The sequence below is a fragment of the Colletotrichum godetiae genome (genome assembly GCF_030913485.1).
Source record: "Colletotrichum godetiae strain CBS 193.32 chromosome Unknown BDP55scaffold_28, whole genome shotgun sequence".
Taxonomy (NCBI): Eukaryota; Fungi; Ascomycota; class Sordariomycetes; order Glomerellales; family Glomerellaceae; genus Colletotrichum; species Colletotrichum godetiae.
This window is the reverse complement of record NW_026851276.1, coordinates 84,796-107,293: the sequence shown is the minus strand read 5'-3', so window position 1 is coordinate 107,293 and position 22,498 is coordinate 84,796. Positions and strand designations below refer to the sequence as shown.

General features: G+C 54.8%; 7 protein-coding genes across 7 annotated transcripts; 3 read left to right on the top strand and 4 right to left on the bottom strand.

The window, feature by feature from the left end:
• BDP55DRAFT_668418 (uncharacterized protein) lies at window positions 1–1,458 on the bottom strand. Its single transcript, XM_060575232.1, has one exon. The coding sequence runs from the start codon at window positions 1,157–1,159 to the stop codon at window positions 92–94; it is 1,068 nt and encodes a 355-aa protein (XP_060427882.1). The 5' UTR covers window positions 1,160–1,458; the 3' UTR covers window positions 1–91.
• Window positions 1,459–1,926: 468 nt separating this feature from the next.
• BDP55DRAFT_668415 (uncharacterized protein) lies at window positions 1,927–3,094 on the bottom strand. Its single transcript, XM_060575231.1, has 3 exons — window positions 2,794–3,094; window positions 2,556–2,735; window positions 1,927–2,490 (listed from the first exon to the last, which is right to left on the bottom strand). The coding sequence occupies exons 1-3, from the start codon at window positions 2,943–2,945 to the stop codon at window positions 2,253–2,255; spliced, it is 570 nt and encodes a 189-aa protein (XP_060427881.1). The 5' UTR covers window positions 2,946–3,094; the 3' UTR covers window positions 1,927–2,252.
• Window positions 3,095–3,467: 373 nt separating this feature from the next.
• Window positions 3,468–5,939, top strand: BDP55DRAFT_668414 (heterokaryon incompatibility protein-domain-containing protein). Its single transcript, XM_060575230.1, has one exon. It carries the CDS (start codon window positions 3,850–3,852, stop codon window positions 5,722–5,724), a length of 1,875 nt encoding a protein of 624 aa, XP_060427880.1. The 5' UTR covers window positions 3,468–3,849; the 3' UTR covers window positions 5,725–5,939.
• Window positions 5,940–8,175: 2,236 nt separating this feature from the next.
• BDP55DRAFT_193026 (uncharacterized protein) lies at window positions 8,176–9,708 on the bottom strand. The gene has a single exon (XM_060565890.1). The coding sequence runs from the start codon at window positions 9,516–9,518 to the stop codon at window positions 8,208–8,210; it is 1,311 nt and encodes a 436-aa protein (XP_060427879.1). The 5' UTR covers window positions 9,519–9,708; the 3' UTR covers window positions 8,176–8,207.
• A 4,144-nt stretch (window positions 9,709–13,852) lies between these two features.
• Window positions 13,853–16,909, top strand: BDP55DRAFT_694998 (uncharacterized protein; the record flags this gene model as incomplete). Its single annotated transcript, XM_060577415.1, has 8 exons — window positions 13,853–13,927; window positions 14,477–16,095; window positions 16,132–16,144; window positions 16,175–16,235; window positions 16,257–16,394; window positions 16,425–16,495; window positions 16,535–16,594; window positions 16,655–16,909. The coding sequence occupies 8 exons, from the start codon at window positions 13,853–13,855 to the stop codon at window positions 16,907–16,909; spliced, it is 2,292 nt and encodes a 763-aa protein (XP_060427878.1).
• Window positions 16,910–18,465: 1,556 nt separating this feature from the next.
• Window positions 18,466–20,328, top strand: BDP55DRAFT_555499 (proteasome regulatory subunit C-terminal-domain-containing protein; the record flags this gene model as incomplete). Its single annotated transcript, XM_060569499.1, has 3 exons — window positions 18,466–18,724; window positions 18,804–20,128; window positions 20,185–20,328. The coding sequence occupies 3 exons, from the start codon at window positions 18,466–18,468 to the stop codon at window positions 20,326–20,328; spliced, it is 1,728 nt and encodes a 575-aa protein (XP_060427877.1).
• Window positions 20,329–22,040: 1,712 nt separating this feature from the next.
• BDP55DRAFT_668401 (uncharacterized protein) lies at window positions 22,041–22,389 on the bottom strand. The gene has a single exon (XM_060575229.1). The coding sequence runs from the start codon at window positions 22,289–22,291 to the stop codon at window positions 22,115–22,117; it is 177 nt and encodes a 58-aa protein (XP_060427876.1). The 5' UTR covers window positions 22,292–22,389; the 3' UTR covers window positions 22,041–22,114.
• Window positions 22,390–22,498: the final 109 nt, after the last annotated feature.

The window sequence follows — 22,498 nt, the reverse complement described above, 5'->3', positions numbered from 1 at the left end:
CTAATTCGAAGCATCCAACCTTTCGATTCTGCTACTCTAACCCTTGCTTGAGAGTCGCATTTGCCCTTCGCATCATAAACCCTCAGCCCATCTAGATTGGATGCTCAATCACAACCTTCTCCAACGAAGCACCACCGTAGGCCACCCGCTGAATCTCCCGCAAGCCGGCTTCGCCGCCCTTAGCAACAGTGACATTCGGGTGCTTTGGAGCTCTTTCAGTAGAGCTCAGAGCATGTTCCATAACCGTACGCAAGCGAATCGGGAATTCAGGGTCTTGAGGGTGTCCCATGGCACCAACGCTACCAACAGGCCGATAGGACGTACAGAAGCCGAAAGCAGGATCATGGGCCACGGGCTGCGTACACACAAGCTTGATGGATTCCTCACCAGCACCTTCAGACAGGCTTCTACGGAGAAGCGCCGGCGTAGACGTCTCGGCGTCAGCATTTGGGCCATGAAGGCCGCTACCGACGGTATCAAAGCCCGTAGTAAGGCTCACACCAAGGTCCTTTGCGGCGGCACGGATATCGCTGGTGACGGTAGGGCTCTTGTAGTCGAAGCAATGTGTGGCCCCGAGCTTTTGTAGCGCAGCGTGGTTCTTGGCGGACGCGGTCGCGAAGATGTGATTGAAACCCGCCGCCTTGGCAAGCTGGATGGCCGCGATGCCGACACTGCTGGCGCCGCCCCAAACCAGTATCGGTTTGTCGGTCCCGTCAGTCCCGGCGATGCCCGCGGCGGGAAAGGCGAAGCCGAGAACGTTGAAGATGGCGTCGGCGGCAGTCTGCGTCGTGAGGGCTAGCCCCCCGGCGTCTTTGAGGTCGAGGCCGGGCGGCAGCTTGAAAGTGAGAGTGCTCTCGACGATGGTCTTGTCTTGGTGCGTACATGCCGAGGAGTTTTGGGGGAAACCGACGGGCGAGATGCCGAGAACAGCGTCACCAATCTGTAAGGTAGATTCAGGTCCGACTGCTTCGACGATGCCGGCGAACTCGAAGCCGGTGACGAAGGAGTTAAGGCCTACGTGAAAGAAGTTGAGATCGCAGGGGTTGATGCCCGAGTATTTGATCGACACAAGGGCTTGAAGCTTTTGGGGTGTGTAGTCTTCCGTGACTTGCTTGATGGTGAGTTGGCCATCGGCACCGAGGTAGATTGAGCGAGACATTTCTTGTAAGTTGTTGATTTCGGTGATGTTGAGAACTTGGCCCACTTCAGTATTAACAGCCTCTCGAAGGGCGATGAGGTTTTATATTTGGTAGCTCAGTACTGGTACTCAGACTACGCCTGGAGGCACCTGCTGGCTCGGCCTGGGAATTGTACCGGGGCCGCGACCATCGGCGGTTCACATCGTTGATGTCCGTCTCTGTCGGGATTATGGAAGAGTGTTGTCGTTGCGCCGAGTACCCCATAGCACCGGACTTAAGAGCGCGCTAGGATCGTACAAAATCCGGGGGATAAATTGAGTTCGTCCGTGTTGTCGAGTGGCAGAAAATGATGGACCTTGAGTCCATGACGGACACGGCCGGAAGACGGACGGCGATCCGTCCGTCCGGAGCTACCCGGAAACACCCTCCGGAGTAGCCCTCTGGTTCAACGCCGGCACTTTTGGCAGTCATGGCTAAAGGTTGGCTCATCTATTCGCGCGCGGTACGATCACAGACCTTGCTTGACAATTGTTTCCACTTGACTCTTTATACTTTCTATTCCATGGGGTGTTGGTGTAGACCAAGTGTCATGGGCCTCCCTCATCAAAAAGATCAGATCTTGCCCGCGGTTGACCTCTTCCAATAACCCAAAGTTTTCAGCATTTTTATGGTACTATGAATAGTCGCATACGATGGACGCTTAATCGGTGGTTGTCCTACATCTGCTTCAACTTGGCCCAGAGCCACCGCTGATCTTCGCAAAGACTCACACTCAAATTAGCGGCCAACCCGGCAAATTGGTCTTTGTAATACTAATAGTTTAGAATAAAAAGAAGTCTTTATGCTGAAGTGGGCCACAGATGATTTAGGACGGTACAGTTGTTTAGCTAGGGTATCTACCGGGTTGTATTATGTATAATTATCACCAACATGGCCCTCCTTCATTTCCAAATTCCACTCTAGTTATCCCCCAAAATCAATAGACCACATATCAACTCCTCTTCACCATCCCTCACACCGAGTCCGTGTTTTGCTCACCTATGATCCTGTTGATCGAGCAGCATTCCAAAGGTTCACATCACTTGAGGCCTCTCCTCACCTTGAAAATCAACCTCAAGCACTCGGAGTCTGTTGCTTTTCCGCGACAGGTGGTGCAACCGGCGCATACTGCGACGGCACGACACCACCTCCAAGCTGCGGCGAAAAGACTTGAATCGTCCCGTCATACGGCCTCGTAGCGACCTTGTTCTTGCAGTTTGAGCAGGTGTAGTGCATGTCCTCGCACCACCCCGCGATACAGGGCACGCATGTCAGGCAGACGCAGAGGAGACAGCAAAGAGCACCGGCAACCCTGAAAACCCGCGTGTTAGCCGGTGGATTTGGAAGTGAATATCACGAAATCATCAGTAAACTTACATTTGCATGGCGGTTCCCTCTTTGGCAATGACCGTCTGCGTCCGCTGCTTGCAAAAGGGGCAGTCGATCCATTGCGGCTCGTCACCTAGCATGTGCAGCGGCGTGACCGTCGCTGGGTTCGCGAGGGGAGTGATTGTTGGACCGCCCTTTTGATGAGCGGCCATTGGTGTTGCAGGTTGTCTGCGAGAGTCGTCAGCAAAGATCATAAAACCATGAGGGTGCTATTTAGGAGACTCACTCGAACTGTATCAAGTCCGCCGGCATCTCTCTGGCGGGAGCAGGGCCGCTTCCCTGCACAGTGGACGCAATTGGAGATTCTCTCTCGTAGGCTGGCGCCGGCTCTTGGACATCGATCGCCGGAGGTGGAGCAGTCTTTTGGTCCGACATCATTGCTTCTGTGATTCGAATCGTGGCGAAAAATGATGGATCGTTGGGTATCACAATATTGCGGCTTGGAAGTCACCACTAATGGATTAGATTGAGGAACAGGTGAGGAAAGCTTGGTCAGTATGAAAGAAAGAGAACGCGAGAAATGGATAACATACAGACTTTTGAGATGACGAACATATGGTCACTTTTTAATACATGTTAAACTCTGCCTTCAGGTAAGAACCGTAAAATTGCCTCCGGGCACGCGTGCGTCCTCCAAGTTGGCACTAACAGCGGCACAGCATCGCAGGAATCCACAATCAGGCAGAACCGTAACATCGACAGCGATCGCCATTGGTGCTTATGGGAATAGACTTGCTCGGCAGGGGGCGCAATGTCTCTCCCGGGTCTTCCCCCCAAGGCTCTGCGAAGTTGGTGTGGGCGGCGCAGCCCTACAACCAGGGCGATTGCGCCTCGTGTGTGAAATGTGAGGGTTGTGCCGGGGCAAAGCTGAGAGACACCCCAGGAATCTTACACCCACACGCTTTGGATGACCAGATGATAAGGTGGTCTCGCCTGCCTAATGCAGTTTCTATGGCGAAGCAATATCCGATGTTACACCAATCGATCACGTCCCATAATAATAGAACAGGGGGGAGCAGACATGACGATCAGATAGCCCAGCTTTACTTCGACTTCACGAATGACTTTGCCGACACGGCCACTTTTTTATGCAGTGCCGCTCCTTCAAACTTCATCTGCATCATCGATTCAACGATTCGGAATCATACCAACAATGCGATTGACAGTCCACGATCAAAAATGTTGATGTAGTCTTGCTCAACCCCTTCTGCCTCTTTGAAGAGACCCCCCAGATGGACTACCATTCAGAATCCCATCAGCGAGTTATCAACGCAGCGTCAAGATGCGCTTAATCAAAGCTTCATCCATACACAGCGGCAACCTTCAACTCGTCGACTTCAACCCCGATCAACTTCCCCGCTACGCAATCCTCTCACACACCTGGGGGAACAACGAAGTCATCTACGCCGACATCAGAGACCAAAATGCCGCCACCAAGCCCGCCTTCCAAAAAGTCCGCTACAGCTGCATCCAGACCCTGGCAGACGGCCTCGATCATGTCTGGATCGACTCGTGCTGCATCGACAAGAGCAGCAGCGCGGAACTCTCCGAGGCCATCAACTCCATGTACGAGTGGTACATGAAGTCGGAAGTCTGCTACACCTACCTTTCGGGCGTCCCCTCCACCGTGGATCCAGTCAAGACGGACGGCGCGTTCGCCTCGTGCCGATGGTTCACGCGCGGTTGGACGCTGCAGGAACTCCTCGCCCCGGCCGAAATGGTCTTCTTCTCCGAGGACTGGGTCAAAGTCGGGGAGAAGACGACGCTCAGCAGGCCTCTATCCGTCATCACAGGCATAGACGAAGACATCCTCACGGGCCTCAAACCCCTCGAATCAGCAAGCCTCGCCAAGCGCATGTCCTGGGCCGCGCACCGGCAAACAACGAGACCCGAAGATGTGGCCTACTGCCTAATGGGCCTCTTCGGCGTCAACATGCCCATGCTCTACGGCGAAGGCGAGCGCGCCTTCCTCCGCCTCCAAGAGGAAATCATGAAGCAGTCCGACGACCAGTCCCTCTTCGCCTGGGTTGATCTATCGGCTTCAACCGAGACCTACCACAGCCTCCTCGCCAAATCACCCGCCAACTTCGCCTACTCCAACTCCATCATGCCCTACCAGGACTGGGAGCCGCGACCGCCGTACTTCATGAGCAACCGCGGCCTGCGCATCGACCTACCCCTGACGCTCCGCGGCGAGGACATCTTCGTCGCGGCGCTGGACTGTCCCGCGCCGCCAGACTACGAGGATTCTACGTTTTTAGCAATCTACCTCAAAAAGATTTCGAGCGGCGGGGACCAGCAATTCGCGCGCGTGCAGGTGAACCAATTCGCCAAGGTCCAGGAGCGAGGCAACAGGCAGACGCTCTACGTGCGGCAAACGTTCAACGGCGTCGCCGACGCGGAGGGTGTGTTCCCGCAGCACATTATCCAGCTCCGAAAGGGTCCGCCGCGGGACCAGTACTCCGTGCTGAATCTCGTGCACTCCAAGGAGGCTGACCGAGGGGACCGGCCGGCGGCGTGTACGTCGAGCAGGGGTTTTGGGAGGGACTTGATCCACACGGCGACGGGGAAGACGATTGCTTTCCGTAACCCGAAGGCAGCGGGCCAGCTTGCCGGGGCCGTCACATTTGCGCGAACGGACGGGTCCCGGCTGCTCATCATGTTCGGGTCCACGGACGGTATCCGAGCCGGGTTCCACGCCCGCGAGCTACCGCCTCGGTTCCCGGGCATGAAGGACCAGAGCGAAACCCAGAAGCAGACAAACAAAAACCCCTCAAACGCAAAGGAGAACCAAAGAGAACCGCCGGAAGCGACCTTTTCCTTTGACGACTTGCAAAACATGTTCCGCCCGATCCCGGCGGGCGTCGACGTCGAGTTGGAGCGGTTCCGGGTGCGCGTCGACGTGGAGACGGTGATTGCGAACGCGAGCAAGTATCTCATGGTGGACGTGCTCATCGAGCCCGTCAACCGGCCGTGGGACCCGTTTGAGCCGCTGGACGCGGCTCTCGGGTGGTATGAGGGGGCGACGGGGCGGCAGAATCGGGGGCAGGCTGCTGCTGCTCAAGCGGCGGTGGGGTCGCAAGCGGCGGCTCCGATTAGTAGAGACGGTGGGAAAACGAAGAGGGCTTCTTCTGGGTGGAGGAGGTTGATTTCGTGAGTTCGTGTTTGGATTCGATGGGATTAGGCACTTTGCGATGGGCTAGTAGGGTATAAGAGAGTATATGAGGAAGGGCAAAAGGACACATGAATCGAGGGAGATACCACTTGGGAGAGGGATTTATATCGGCGTTTATACCTTGGGACCAAACATGTAGGTAGATTAGAGTATAACTTATCCGTACATAGGTCAACATTCACATTTAGATGTCAAGAAAGTCCTGCATCATCTTCAGTCACCTATGAATAGCTACCTTCCCTACTTCAATCACCCAGCTAAAGGCACCAGCAACTTACAAGTAGTCAGTCTCGGTATTCTCCCAGAGACAGCTTCCCAGGACTACCCACTTCAATCCCCACGTGCCAGCAGCAACGGCCTAGACCACCTTACCCCGACGACATCTAGTTCCGAAAGTGCCTTGAGAGCGTACTTATGTAAAGGATAGGCCAAAAAAAGACAATAAAAAAAGACCTGACCCACACAGCCACTCACTGACCGCCGTTTCCCACGGTCCCCCTTCCCCGCCCCTCCCTTCCGGCCCCAGAACCCGGCCGGATGCTTTCCCCCCGTCCTCTGCGCAGCGTAGCGCCGTGAGCCCATCTCACCTCAAACTCCATCGTACACAGCGACACAATACCTTACCTAAAGGTGATGAGAACCCCCCAAATTGACTCAAGCAAATGTGGAAGAATGAAATGTGAAAAAAGAGATCGAACAGCAAGTTGACTCCAACTCACGACCTCTCAATCTCGAGGTCCACTCAGGTAAGGTAGTCAGTCTATAGGTAGGTGAGGTACCTCAGTGAGGTAGGTACCTATCCCCGAGAAATGCATCTCCTCGTCACCAAAATCCCCAGCACTAAAAAATGCCACAAAAAGACAAGCTGCCGGCTACGACCGGTAGGTTCGAGTTGCTCACCACTGAAGTCTGCCCACCGAAACACCATATTAGGTGTGTTAAAAGGCACATATTTACCATTCAGCCGTCATCCCGCGTCGACGACGGGCGATACTTCCTTGAAGGGACAGTTGCGCTTCTGGTCCTACGAAGCTTTTTGGCTCAACCTCGCACTTGCCCACGTTCCTTCCTTCCCTCTTAGAAGTCATCATCCCACAATTTCGATTCTTTCCTCATTGGATTATTTTCAACACTCAATCCAGTCTTCAGCGAACAGTAAGCCACATCTCGAATCATTCTAAGCAAAAGACACAACGGAGGACTGCAGAAAAAAACACGTGCAACCCACTCCCCGCCGCCTCGCAAATCGGCCGGCGAATCGGCCCCCGCTTCAAAATCACCCGGGACTGGACTCGGCCCCCCCCACTTCTATGGGCGCTCCCCGAATCTAATGACGAGGGAAGAAAAAAAACAGTACCCTGATCCTGCCGTACTCCGTATCTCACCTCACTCTCACAAGGTAGACATCAAAACCAATCCAATGAGAACCTCGCTGGTCACCGAAAAATAAGAGGCAAGTCATGTCGCCTCCCGAACATGTTGCTCACCTTCGCTCGTCCATTGCCGTATGATTCTCGCCGTTCCACCCCCCGTGGAAGTACCTACCTAGTGATCCCCCAAATCCACCCCCCCTCTCAAGCATCCGCGCCATCAAAAGTAAGTAGGTAGTACTGGCCCAGCCCAAGTTCGGCAAGCACGCAAGTCCGAGTAGCCTCTGTCTATCATCCGTCTCTTCCATCCCGCTGATCCGCTGCACGTCATCACCCATCGCTCCCGATGCCATCGCCATGATCAACTAGGTACACCGCCAAAGGTAGCACATAGGCAGGTGATAAGGGCGTTGGGGGCGCAAAATCCGCCATTGAAAATGAAAAGTTTGCCTCCCCCGCCCGGAAGAAACGCCTCCCTTCGACGGGCGTTGGCTAGGTGCGGCTCGTGACTTTGTGACAGGTGGTGGTGTACTGCCGTCAAAGCCCGCGAGCTTATTGCCACGGGTCAGAGTTCGCACTGCAGTCTGGTAATTGACATGTGAATATGGCTCAGAAGAATATTCGCATGTTAACCGAGGGAGACAGCTAGTATGGTGATGGCGCAAGTAAACATTTCATTAGAGCTATGAGGCTCTTCTATGGAAACCGAATCTATCATAGGAAAGAAAAAAAACAAAAAAACAAAATCATCCGTCACTCATGCTGCTCTGTACTGTGCCAGGTGCTGCCTCTTGGATAAATATGAATCTCACAAGAGCTATCAATCAAGACAGAACATTGACATATCCCAATAATATAAGAGGCTTCGTAGAAGAAATGGAAAGAACAAGATTCTGGTCATCAATCCGTCATCGTCATCAATCTATGCCATCATCCGTGTATGCTCGTCGTGAAACGTCAGTGTGCGTCTATTTAAGGCCTCGTGCTGCAGCGAGGGAGACGGGGCCGGACGCTATATATCGTTATGGTTGATATCCGTGGTTGTTGTAAAACGTATAATGACTGCCTTGGAATCGACAGGCAAATCTGTCCCGCTCATGGGCTAGGACTAGAGCTAGGACTCTCGTACTCCATAATCTCGATGGAATAGTAGGGAAGCTCTCGCGCCAGCGTGCCGCTGTCGCAAAAGATAAAAGTGCCTTCAACCTCACTCTCGGGCTCATCGACTTCGTCGATACGAGGCGGAGGTGGGTCTTGGAATAGGATAAAGCTGTGCCTGTGGCTGTCCCCGTAGCGTCGTCGGAGTCTGCGGGCGCTAGAGCCGACATCGTCTGCGTCGAGGGGTGTCATATCTTCGTGGTCAGAGTCGCTACGCTCCGATATGGTGCGCTTGCCAATACTAGATCCGTGGGACCGCCGCTTGCGCATCTTCAGCTCCCGTTGCATGCGCACAAACTCGCGGTGGGCCTCATCGGCATCCAAGTCGTTATCCGAACCTTCAGAGCTGGTTTCATCAAAACCAAGATTTCTCATCTCCTGCGTGAAGCCGGGAGGGAGCCCTCTGGGTGGTGGTGCCCGTGATCGAGAGCGAGCAGATGCTGGGGAGGAGAAGCCTGAGGGGGCAATGGTGCCGCTGCGGTCTTGGTCCATTGGGTCAAAGTCCGAAAGTTCTTCCAGCGTGAAATTCGCTTTGACTGTTGAGGTGGTAGTAGCGGTGACAAGATGAGTTTCTTGGCGAATCTCTTGGATGGGAGGCGTAGCCAAAGACTCTGATTCCGAGTCTGAGTCGGACTCATCGTCTTCGTCTTCATCTTCATCTTCCTCCTCATCTGATTCCTCTTCAGAACTGCTATCGACAGCCATACGAGAGGCTGGCATAGGCGCAGGCCTTGGAGCGAACATGGAAGCCGATATGGATGCTGGCATCGGGGCCGGCATTGGAGCCGGGGCCGGAGGAGCAAAGCGCATAGGCGTATCGTCGTCTGAGTCTTCCGATTCTTCGTCGTCTGAATCTTCTTCTTCGTCTTCGTCATCGCTGTCCTCATCTTCGTCGTCGCCATCCTCGCGGTTGGCCTTAGGTCTTGCTTGAAGTACCTGGCGTTGTTCAGACTCGGGTTCGGACTCGGATTCCTCCTCTTCATCAGACTCAGAGGAGTCTTCGGAAGAGGTGCGGGGCGACAAGTGAGCGAAACGATTAGGCGTGAAGCTGAATTCGTGGCCATTGCCTGTAGGCTGAATGCTGGAGTCATCCAGTATGATTTGGTGATGCCATTGCGGCAAGTGTCGTGCAGCGAACTTGCGGTTCGCCATAGGCATGGTGGAGGTAGGGGTCTGAGGCGGTGAGTTTGGACCTCCAAGAGGGCCCAGCATCATGCTGGGCGTCGCCGGCCGCGACTTGCGAGGCATTCTCAATGGCGCCTGCGATATGGCAATTGAGGTGCTGCCTCTCTTATACGCCCCAGCGGCCGATTTGTTGATCTGGGGCTCTAGCCTTGTTTGTGTGGTGGTGATCTATCGATCGTGTCTTTGTTGCAGGACTCGATTTTTTTCTTCCTTCTCCCTCGATTTTGCGGGGAAGATGAAGTTGAGCGGGCAAATGAGATCAGATCAGCTCCAACGAGCGACAGCCAGTAGATAGGCTTGGTTGTGTGATTGGTTCCGATGAAGGTGGTATATCAAGCAAAGTAGCAGAAGTCAAGGCGTCAACACCCAAAGTAAGAACCTCCGACAAGGAGAAGAGGATATTCGGCTGAAGCTGTAGGTTGTCATGATAGATCTGGCGGGAAATGCTTGAGATTGAGCAAAGCGCGTGCGGGAGGAAGCGGACCAGTTTGAATGCACTCAAGGAGCAACACAAACCAGGGTCCCTTCTAGGAATGGAAGCAGAGTTCAGGTCACTGGCAAGAGACGAAAAGTCCCCAACGTCCCCGTCTCTTTCGAACGCGAAATCGGGGGTTTCCAAGCAGCTGGGTGTCACTGGCGGTGGCCCGTCACTGACAAGAGAGACAGTGGAGAGGAATGTTTCGGGGGAGACACCGTGAGATGTGCGGGATCCCGGGTGTGGGGACGACGAAAATCGGGCGGGCGGTGACGATAGGACCACGGGCTTTGTCCAGGGTGACCAGGGACTGACTTGTTGAGGGGCGCTGCGGGTTGCAGCACGAAATGGCTGACTGAGAAGAAAAAGGCGGTGGTGCAATGCGCACGCGAGCAGGAATAGCACCAGTGAGGTGACTTCGGCTGCCGGTCTACTGCGGTAGGGGAATGTATTGGACGGAAGAGATTTGGAGAAATCGAAGACAAGCGTGGGGGACCTGGGTCAAAAAGAGAGGCTCAGGAATTTGTCGGACAAGAGGTGAGTGGGATGAATACCGTAGAAAAGAACAGCGGAGGGACGACAACAAGAGATTGCCGCTGCCAGCGATTCCGAGTCTGAACCCGAAACTGAGTCTGGCTGGATTTGTTGTGATGCGTTGAGGTCTCAAGTGGAATGGCAAGCCAAAGAGACGGACTGCCCATTGTATGATTTCTCGCTGAATTCTGAATTGTGGATTTCCGAGCTGCCGGTGCTGCTTGAATCAACCGTATAAATTGTGTACTAGACGACTCCCGTGATAGGCCGACAGCGGGTCGTTGGCACGGCTAGACAGTCCGGTCCTATAGGTATGGCTGAGAAATGCTTGACTTCCCACCGATCGACCCTTTGCGCTAACTAGCAGAGGGGATGGGAATCGAACGTGAGATGATGGCCAGACGGTTGATGGTCGAGCGAGAGGTAGACGCAAGTCAACAACGAGAAGAGAAAAGAAGAGAGGGGGAAAGCGAAAAGAAAAGATTTTCTAGTAGTGCGCGGGATGGAGAGAGAATTAAGAATTAAAAGAAGTCATTGCACATGTGCGCCGCAGCTCTGCGGCATGCCCATGCCCATGCCATTCCATGCAGCAAGGTAACTCCATCCCTTGGTCACCTAAGGTAAGGTAGAGAGAGAGAGAGAGAGAGAGAGAGAGAGAGAGAGAGAGAGAGAGAGAGAGAGAGAGAGAGCCTCTTCTCGCCTACTTGCTGCAAGTTGCAACTGGTGCTGCTAGAGACGTGTGGGTGCCGGCCAGCTGCTTTACTGCGGTGTAATTTGATTGCTGGCGCGAGTCCTCCTGCGAGAGACCCCATGCTGCCGCTGCTGGATACTGTGACCCTCGTGGAGGTCTTCCTATCAGAAGTGAAAGTCTTGTCCAGCCGGCGGTTGGGATTGGGTGCGGTTCCTCTTTTGCGCATTCTCGCGGGGCGCAAAGTTGGACTTTGGGCAGCAATGCTCCAGGACTGCCCCCCGGTCTAACCGTGTGTCCCGCAGCGGCGTCGAGAGAATTGCATGTGTGTGTGCTCGCGCGTTTGCGGATACCGCAGCGGCGTACGGGCTGACTGGACCGGGGCCGCCATGGCTTGACTGGCTGCTCGGCTGGAATGGGCTGTATTGGGGGTTATGAACGGTATCAAGCGAAAGAGGACGTCCACTGCGCGGGAGTCGTGAGGGCGTGATGCGAAGGAGGGGTAATGGAGGGGTGTGGTTGTGGATAGACGCCAGATCGCCGACTATTGGCGATTCTTGGTCGGGCTCTTTTTTCCTTAGTCGGAGCCCTGTTCGGACTGACAAGCCTCTCCCCCACGAGCCTGCTGCGTACCTAGGTACTTGTTGCTTCGGCGGGCCTCTCGTCTGGGCCTAGACTGAATATCGTGCTTGCCGTAGTGTCTGGTCCTTAGGAAGCCGGACACTTGGTTCAACGTACAGCCTGTGGTGTAAGCCTGGAGCCGTGAGAGGGCAAATGTCTGCTACTTGGGAGCCCAAGCAACCTGACATTGTTGCGTCAACATCCACGGACCACAGGGCATGATGCCGTCCCTTATTGAGACGCTGCTGCTCGTGTCTCTTAGAGACTGGTTGACGGATGACCGGTAAGGCTACTTGCCTCTCTCGCTGGAGACGGCGGCAGGGTATCGAGCATCAGCAGGCTCTTGCTATAGGTATCCGCTCAAGAGAGAACAAGACGTGATAGGCGAGGAAAGTGTCTGAGAGACTGCTGGGAACAATTAGAAGTTTGTAAAGAATGAGAAAAGGGTAGGCTAGCTGGCAACACTTGTGCCCAATTATCGAGGGTCGAGATTGCTTGGAATACTCAAGGGCGTTTCCAAAGGCTTGCAGGTTTCTGCAGTCTTTGCAGAACGGCCCAAGGACAAGTTCTCCTTCCCTAGCTAGAGTCACCGTGAAGCTGCAGCAAAGAGCCCAAGCCTCAAGGTCGCTACTGGAGAGGGAAGAAAGAGTGGCGAGACTGAATGGCTGGGAGGAATCAGTGATTGTGTGTCCGTAGGTAGTCTGAGCTCTGTGAGGTGTATTGGAGGGGTGAATGTGACGAGGGGCAGGATGCATCATGCTCGTGGCCGGGTCAGATTTGTGGAGAGGAAGAAAAGAAGGCGGTCAGAATGCACACGCCCACCCGCCCGCCGCCCGTGGACCACGAGCGAAAGGACCAGAAAAACGAAAATTGACGGGAGGAAGGAGCGACCATCACAGTCATCAGTGCCTTCCTGCTTCCTTCCGTCTCCTTCCAATTCCATGGTAACACAATAATGCACATGTCGCAGGGTGGGAAGGTAGCACGGGTAGGAAGTGGGAAGGTGCCGCAACTGGCAGTCGCGACTCACAAATTGCTTGCGGTGCAATTCTAGAAGGCAGCTGGAAGCCAACACGGCCGAGTGCATGAAACGGCAACTTTGCGTCGGGCCTCGACGCTGTGTCACTCCAATCCCGTCCAAAACGGTACATGTACCCAGCTCTTGGGGTGCTATTAGCTGGTGAGGGTACTTTAGGTAGTCCATACCATTGGGAATAGTATCACCATCCATCTCGGGACGCCTTGTTCGAACCACTGAACATTCGACTGGGATGCATGGGTGGGTACTCCGTACTATCTATCCGTACGGATAGACTGCCCTCGCTCCCTGCAGCCCAACGCTGACGGACCCTCTTCTTAGCCTTTCTTCCATTCCTTGCTGGTGGAGAAGATCCCTCTAGGCGGCCAGGACCGATTACACAGTATTATTTGTTCGTAACGCCGATAAACACCGTTTTCCCCCCCTCTTCGTTGACGTGCTACGCGAGCTCTGTAAGTACCGAGAAACGTGGAATTAAACGCCTTGTTGATCTGTAAGATGATACGGCCAAAGGTTCCCAAGATCCATTTTGATTCTTGATCCTGCAACTCAAGGAGTTCCGCGGATTCTTACAGACGCATCAAAAAGTCATCGTCGTCCTTCCTTCCTGGTTAGGGCATGACCCCCCTTCCTCCCACCCTCTCGTCTATGCACTGCATCGTCAACTTGCGCAAGTGTGCATTTGGGAGTTCGCACCAGAGTGGGCAGCCCAACGCCCCAAAGGCCCCCTTTCATCTGCAGGTCCGACGGGCCTTTCCCGCAGGAAGACCGGCCTGAGAATAACTCCACGTGTAGCCCATCGGTGGTGGGCTGGGGCTGGTGTGTGAGGGCCCCATGTCTGTTCGAGAAGCCTGCTTTTTGTGGAAGGACAAGGAACTTTTGACTTGCGAATTGAGGCTCTGCGATTCTGCAGTTGACGTGGTGTCTTACGGGATCCAGAAGAGCTGACGGGGGCTACGGTTTCCGCCGAATGGAGACTGATGAGGTCTGTGGTGGTGCTAACGTGCTCAAATTTGTAAGATCAATCTCTCACCAGCAAAATGACTTTCGTTGGCGTGCCCAAGGCAGGGAGGCTTTTGCTCATTGTGGCTTCTCAAGACTTGAAACCGGGTTGGGTGAGTTCATCAGGCAAACGGGGGGTTATTCAAGGAGTTCTCTACCTAAAACGAGAAATCACCTCCGTTGATAGGCACATATTAGTCTCTTCTCAACTAGCCGCGCACCTACAAGTGACTCTATTCGTGCCTGGGTCATCTGCTTGGAGAGATTTTAAACATCATATGTGCATTAAAATTATTGATACCCTAGCAATATCTTCTTAGAGACCTTGATGATATTCTCCAACTTTCAGTCAAGCTAAACAGAAAATCCTGTTGGAAGCTCACAAGGTCGACATTGTTTGCCATGAGGTAGCTGGTATTGGTAGAGGCACCTGGCAGGTTGGCACCTGCTGGAGGCTTGAGCTCCAAAACCAGAGCGCGTCAAATGCGACATCCAATCAGTGCTCTCCCCAGAGCCCCACACGGAACTTTCCAGCTACGCGTGCTTCGACGCAACTACACTTCTTAGCCATCCATCAGAAAGGCCAACGCTCGTTAAGTCTACACATCCACTGTCATAACAGGGCGTAGAACATCAGTAGAATCGTTTGAACATCCCTCCAGTCGCAATCCAAAGCCTCGAATCCCGTCGAAATCGTTTCCATCTTGCCGTCGACTTCGATATCCGTAAGAACCGCGACGATGAACAATCAAGGCCAGCCTGGTCAGGCCGCCGCCGGTCAAACCGTGCCGAGTGCACGACAGCCACCCATGTATCGACCCGAGATGATGCGAAACCTTCCCATCCTGAACGACGAAGAGAAGCAGAAGTACGAGAGAGGGTTGCGCCAGCTATGGAATCACTACGAGACGCACCCTGAGGAGTCCGCTCAACACCAAGATGCCAAGAAAAAGATCCAGGACTTCACTAAAATGCTGCTTAACAAACTCCAGCAACGCCGCATGCAGGTCCAGCAACAACAGCAGGCACAACAGCAAGCCGCCCAGCAGCAGCAACAGGGTGGTCAACAGGCTCAGCAGCAACAGAGTCAGCCTGCGCAGCCAGCGGCGCCCACGCAACAAGCCCAGCCGGCTCAGCAACAAGCACCGGCCGCCGCTGCCAGCCAGGCGAACGTCGGAGGCGTTACCATCAAGACCGAACCAAAGACCGAGAACACCACGACGACGACGGCGGCAGAGCCTGCGCATGCTCCCACGCCCGCGCCTGCTCCAGCGGCGGCGGCGCCAACCCCCACGGCACCACAGCAGGCGCCGCAGGCGACGCAGTTTCCGGATCACATTCTGGCCCATATCCGACAGATGACCTTCAACCCGCCTCAGGGGATCCTGGATAAAGGCCAGGAGGCGGCTGCCCGATGGTCTAATGACTTCAAGGCCAAATACCTGAGGGCTCTAATGCAGATGGATCAGCAGGGAATCCAGATAAGGCGGATCGATGCGCACGTCAAGAATCAGCAAGAAAAGGGTGCGCTGGGTACAGACGAAGCAAAGCAGCTTCAAATCAGGAGAGATCATGCTCAAAAGATGCACACCGAGGCCCAGACCTTTGTCCAGAATTTTAGAAAATCTCAGGAAGGTATCAACAAGGCGAGGGCGGCAGTGGCAGCAGCTGCCGCGGCGGGGCAGACTGCAGCAAGTGCGAGCGCGGCGGCTGCACAACAACGACCGCCTTCTCAGCAGCAGCAGCAGCAGCAAAACAGCCCAGCCGTCGCGGCATCACAACCTCCCTCGACGCAGCCTGGTGGTGCTCAAGCAAGCCCAGCACCGACTGCCCAAGGCACACCGGCCACACAAAATGCTCAGAACCCCACCACAGCAGTGAATGCCGCGATCGAGGCAGCTAAGAACCAGCAAATGACCGCCGCAGCCGCCGCAGGTCAAGGCACCCCCCCTCAGCAGCAACAACAGCTGCCTCAACAACATCAGCAACAAGCACAACAGCAACAGCAACAGCAATTGCAGCAACAACAGCAGCAGCTCCGACAGCAACAAATTCAACAACAGCAGGCTCAGGCTGCGGCTCAGGCTGCGGCTTCCTCTGCCGCGACACCGACTACGTCCCAAGCACCCCAAGCTCAACAGCCCATGGCTTCTGCACCGCAGCAAACCATGAATCAAGGCCAACATCACCCTCCTCCCGTAAACACTGCCATCGCATCGGTCTCTGCAGGTGGGGGACTCCCCTCGGCAGGCACACCCACTCAGCGCGTCGCGACTCCCCAGTCTGCCGCTCCTGCCGGCCCTGGTCAGGCTCTCAGTCATTCGGCCGCCGTATCCCGCGCAAACCAACGCAACGTGCAGACGTCAGTTCCTGTTCAGCAAGCCACGGGTACTCCTGGCTCAGCCGGCGCACACGCTCAGGGTGTCATGGGATCTGGAGCAGTTCCGCAACAACAACACGCGCATCCGACACAGCCAACTCAGACCTTGCAGTCTAAACTTCCAATTCCTAAGCAGCTCCCGGAAAAGGCCACTTCTGTGCCTCAACCCGTTGCGATGGCGGGCGGTGCTGGCGCTGGACGTCCTACCTATACGGGTGGTGGTGGCATAGCTGGAGGTGTCATGGGCCAGCCCGCGATCTCAAAGATCCCCGCATACGTTCATGAGGCCGAGGGCGATCACGTTCTTAGCAAGAAGAAATTGGACGAGCTTGTGCGACAGGTCTGCGGCGGAAATGCCGAGGGCCAGGAGATCAACATGTTGACTCCCGAAGTTGAAGAGGTACGTTGGCTAGATTACTAACTACCCGATGATGACAAACGTGTACTGATTCCATTGCAGAGTGTCCTGGCCATGGCAGACAGCTTTGTCGACAACGTTCTGGAGACGGCTTGCCGTAACGCCAAAGAGCGAGGCTCAAAGGTCCTTGAGATTCGCGACATTCAGCTCGTCCTGGAACGCACTTACAACATCCGCGTCCCTGGTTACTCCTCTGATGAGCTTCGCACCGTGCGTAAGATCCAGCCCTCGACTGCCTGGATCACCAAGATGAGCGCCATCCAAGCGGCCAAGGTCACCTCGGGTAAGGGCGAGTAGTACGAGCCCGTCGAGAAACCGCGGCCAGCTACCGCTGGAAAGCGAGGCACTGCTAAGAGAAGCACGGCGAAGAGCGTTCGGTTCAATCAAGAAGATGGCAGGGCGCGTGCGACATCGCCGTCCAAGACCACCTTATCCAGGGCGAGGTCTCGCAAAACTGCATCTCCGGCTAAGAAGGCCTCAACTTCGGGAACTGCTTCGACCCAGGCTACTGGCCCTCCCCTCAGGCAGTTCTCGGTTGGTGGTGATAATCAGCAGGCGGACTTGTCCATGGCGACACATATGGAGGTTAACGTCCTCCCAGCAAAGAAGTAGACTTCTCTCAGGAGTAAGGCTGGTTAGACGATGGCAAATGGATGGTTTTCATAGGCATAACGGTATGGTTTGGGAGGCACGAAAAAGGCGTTTAGGACGGCGGTATTGCTAGTTGATTTGCAATATCTCGCGCTGTGGTGATCATCCATCATGGCTTTCATAGTTATGGTATACCCAAATTGAAACTACAAGTTCATTAATAGTGCTCAGTTTTGCGGTGATATTATGCCACAAGGTAGCGTAGGTAGGCACGGTAGCTCAGCAAGGTCCTCACATTCAAGGTAGCGCAGCTGGGGCCAGGTGGTGCAGAGGCGCCTCCGGCCCCGATAAGACAACAGTCTGCATTCAGCCGAGCAAAGTCCTCAAACATGCAAGCGGTATTGAGACTCTGATGAAGGCAGAGTGTGCTACATGTCCGGAGGAAATGGTAGGGATTTTGGCTACACAAATTAAGGAGGATGTGCGAGATACTAGCTCAGGTGTAGCTTCAATGGCGGGATTGGGAGCTTCGGTTTGTTAGATGACGGACCCTGAATAATTACATAATTCTAGCTCAGGCGTGCATAACTGTGGCACAAAAAAAGGCACCGCGACGACGCAGCTGAGGCAGGCAGCATCGACAACGTCACTCCCGCTTCGGACCTGGTGGCCTTTGCCTCGTTCAGTGTTGGGGGGTTGCTCCACGCTTCTAGCAGGCCCGGCAATCTCACTCGCTAAGCAACATCAGGTAGAGGGTACAAGCCACGATAGCTGAGCCTCCGCGAAGATGGCTATTTCTATCGGGCATCGGGTCCATATCCTTGTACCCACTACCCATCTCCGGCTAGTGTGGTGGGTGAGGTGCTTGCCCGGTCTGTGTCGTCCCCCCCAGGGCCTGGAAGCAGCAACCTAAGCCTCAGGTATTCAATCTTTGAGCTCTCGTCCATCGAACCTTCCTGCATCACGAGGCAAACGGCCAAACAGCAGCCACCCATTCCCATCAACGAAAGCCGACTCCCACAGAGCTCCGATCTCGACTCCCACTCGTCCTGACGCTTTCTCAACTTGTGTCACCTGACTTTCTCTCCCTCAATACCTTGCTTTCAGACGAAGCACCTGACGGGACGCCATATCTAAGCAAAACAACCCGCCCGCACTCTCCTCCCCGGGCGCGACTCCACGATTATATCCGACTGCTGCCATCCCCAGCAGCACTCGACACACTCCCTACAGCACGTCCACGCACATTCGGTTGAGCAAAAATGCCGGGCAAAACACCTTCACGCAACGGGAAGGATCCCCTCGAGAACGGGATCCGTAAGAACAACAAGGACGCCGACTCCAAGAGCAAGGGCAAGAAGGGAGCAAAGGACGGCGATGAGGAGATGACTGTTGTTGTTCCCCCATCCAAGAAGGCCGCTGCTCCCCCGGCGGATGCTGACGGCGATGTTGCGATGGGTGATGAGGCTGGGGCAGATGACGCAGAGGTCAAGGTTGACCCCGTGGTGCAGGCTGTAGCAGGTATGTGATGTTTGATTAATTCGGACTCTCTCAATGACCCGCGAGCAATCCAGGAAGCTGACTGATGTTGCCGGTATAGACATCAAGAGCAATTTCGCTCTGCTGGACCGCGCAGTCGCGCTCTTCGATGCCAGATTCTCCCTCCGAGCCCTGCGGTCGATTTCGACCATCCGCAAGCGCCTGACACCCGACATCATCGCCCAGGCCATTGCCGAGAGCTTCCCCGCGACCGTTTCCTCTGGTAACGCTGCCAAGCAACTCCTGATCGCCATCGGCCGCGAGAATGTGCCCCTCGGCCGCTCCAGCGGTCCGGAGATGGAGGTAGACAGCGAGCCTGCCAAGACGAAGAATGGTCAGAAGAAGGAGGTGAAGGAGATCATTCCCGAGATTGATATCTTCCTCGGCATTCTGATCCAGGTCCACCTCTACGACACCAAGCAGTTCCAGCACGGAGCCGAGTTCTCCAAGCAGCTGACTGACCGTATCCACACGCTCAACCGCCGCACATTAGACTCCCTTTCCGCCAAGGTCTACTTCTACTACTCAATGTTCTGCGAAAGCCTCTCTCCTCAGCCTCCTTCTCCCCAGTCTCCGGTCGTCGCTATTCGACCCACCCTCCTGGCTGCCCTCCGGACTGCCGTACTCCGAAAGGACATTGACACGCAAGCCTCGGTCATTGTGCTTTTGCTTCGCAGCTACCTGATGACGTCTCATATTGCGCAGGCCGACTTGCTCGTATCCCACACCCAGTTCCCCGAGAACGCAGCTAACAACCAGGTTGCACGCTTCCTGTACTACCTTGGCCGCATCCGCGCCATTCAGCTGAGATACACCGAGGCACACGAGCACCTTACGGCTGCGACAAGAAAGGCCCCTTCAAGCGCCTGTGCGGTGGGCTTCTCGCAGACGGCGACCAAGCTTCTGTTGGTGGTTGAATTGTTGATGGGCGACATTCCCGAGAGATCTACCTTCCGCCAGCCCACTTTGGAGCTCTCCCTGCACCCGTACTTCCTCCTTGTCCAGGCCGTCCGGGTTGGCAAGGTTCAGAACTTCGAGACCATCATTGCGGATCACGCCGACACCTTCCGCCGCGACGGCACCTACAGCCTGATTCTCCGCCTGCGCCAGAACGTCATCAAGACCGGCATCCGCATGATGTCTCTGTCATACTCTCGCATTTCCCTGCGCGACATCTGCATCCGCCTCGACCTCGGTAGTGAAGAGTCGGCTGAGTACATTGTCGCAAAGGCTATCCGTGATGGTGTCATTGAAGCTACCCTGGACCGCGAGCACGGATACATGAAGAGCAAGGAGGTAGGCGATGTCTACGCTACGCGGGAGCCCGGTGAAGCCTTCCATGACAGAATCCGCGCATGCTTGGCTCTCCACGATGAGAGCGTCAAGGTTAGTTTTCCAGATGTTTCCATGTCAAGACACACTCTAACAGTACCGCGTCCTAGGCCATGCGATTCCCCATGAACCAACACCGCTTGGAGTTGAAGAATGCTCAGGAGGCGCGCGAACGCGAGCGTGAGATGGCCAAGGAGATCCAGGAGGGAGATCTAGACGAGGATGACCTCGGCGGCGACTTTGATGGCATGTAACAACGCTAAGTCTACTTGTTGTGTTATCCAACTTTTGCTGCCTGTTGTGCCGACGTGCCGACCCGCAATTACAAATCCAACCACTGGTTTAGATACATCGCGGGAAACTTGATTTTACTGATTCATTAATGGATGGGGGACGGCGCTAGGGGTAGGAAGGGGGAACCTTTAGCAATGATTCCGGATGCGATAGACAAGTTTCTCTTACGCTGGTCATGTCTTGAAGGTGCCTGCTGGTGCGGTAGAAGGGGACTTGAGCCTCGAGGCTGGCTATGGTAGCCACCAGCGTGTATGTGTGAGCCGAGTTGTATGCATGCCATGCCATGCGGCTCTGTGTATTAAGTAACGCAAGACATGGATGAGGTTGCCAACCATAAGATATTGCCTTCGCAACGTTATGTTCGTGGTTCAACTGTGAGGTTGTACACTTGTTGGGGGTATTTTCGCCACCTTGCGTCGATTTATGTTAGGCAAAGCTTCAAGTGTCTCAATTTCCCTATCCATTACGATGAATCTTGCTTCACATGATTGATGTTAATAACCTCTATCAAGTGTCACGGTGGAAGAGGGTGAGTGTGAGGAAGTGTGTGTGAGAGAGGGCCTCTCTAACTTCTCGCTCGGGCTCGCCTGTCTCTTGAGATATGAAGCCAAACCTCAACATCGTGGCTCCTCATGGGTTGGCTCTTGGGTAGCCCTCATTCCCTTTTCATATCACAAGGTAAGCATCTGAACTGCTCTCGTTTTCTCTCAACATGATATACAAGAAGTAAACAGCTGTAACGTTCTCAGAGAATCAGATATGAAGACTATGATATTTACGTGTCTAGAACGAAAAGAACAAATACAAGAAAATACAAAGAAATATTCGGATTCTGAGGCCGTCGTTCCTCCACACGCCCTGCTCCCCACACCACTAGTACGCCGAGCCATTTGGATCAGTCTTCTACCTAAGGCAATTATTATTCCCATACCCGCCCTGCTTACCATTCTCCTCGCCGCAATTATACCTATCGACGGGCGTCACTCGTCCATGTTAAACGTCCACTAGCAGCCATCAAGCACCTCGAAGCTGAAGCTGATCTCCTCCTGGCCCGAAAAGGGCTTCATGGATTCCCTTCTTGTAGCCGCCCGGGAGCTGTCCGGAAGCCCTGCCTTCGAAGTCGCGTGCCTGGACGCCAACGTCGAAGCCAATATTCTTGCAGAATGAATTGATGCAACTCTGCAGCCGGATGATGCTCATCTTGCGCCCCTCGCTGTAGCAACTCACATGGTTCTGTTCGGTATCGGCCTGCTTCAGCGGCTTCGTCGTGGACTATGAAGGCTGCGTTGTCTGCGCCGTGGTGGCGGTGGTATTTGACTCCTGCGGCAGTTCGCACATGCGCCCGAGCTCACTCAATACTGAACCCCAAGGAATAAAAACCCGGCAGGCTCATGGTACCGTTGTTCAAGATATCTTGGAGCCACCCCAGCCAGTGCCGTCGCCCACTTGCATCTGGCCGCCCGAGTCGTTGTTGTTCCCGCCCGTGCCCGGGCAGTCCAGCATGTCCATATCGTAGTAGCTCGGCGACTCGGCCGCCTGACGGCACATCCAGTTCTTGAGCCTATCGTTCAGCTCCTTTTTGGGATTCACGGCGGCAGCCATGCGCGGCCACAAAGCCTTTGCCGGCCACGCGCCGCTTTGCGGCGATGGCGAGCCGGGCTCGATGGACGGAGGCTGCGTCGGGAAGGGGGCCTTAAGGCTCGTCGTTGATTTCCTGTCATCCGGGCCGTTGTAAACGACGACGGGTCAAGCGGCAGTCGTAGTGGGAGCGGGCCAAAAGTGCTCAAAGGCTCGGCGGTTCAGGCCGCCAACGTCCCTCTTCACGTTGGAGCCGCCGATGGTCATCACCTCGGAGCCCGATTTGAACAGCGTTATGGGCCATACTGTTATAGTACTCGTCCACGCGTCCTGGCTAACAGTCATGAGCGGGTGATTGGCGGCAGTAGGCGCGCCTGTATGTGGTGGAATCCTGACTCGTCACGGCGGCTCACAAGAAAACTTAGGCTGTTCCATATCCCAAGTGGACGGGTCAAGGCAGAGGACGTCATTGTACTGCTCGCCGTCGCTGGTGACGTCAAGGAGCGATACCTGGGACCAGAAAGGATGTGCATCAACGTTGAGGTTATCCTT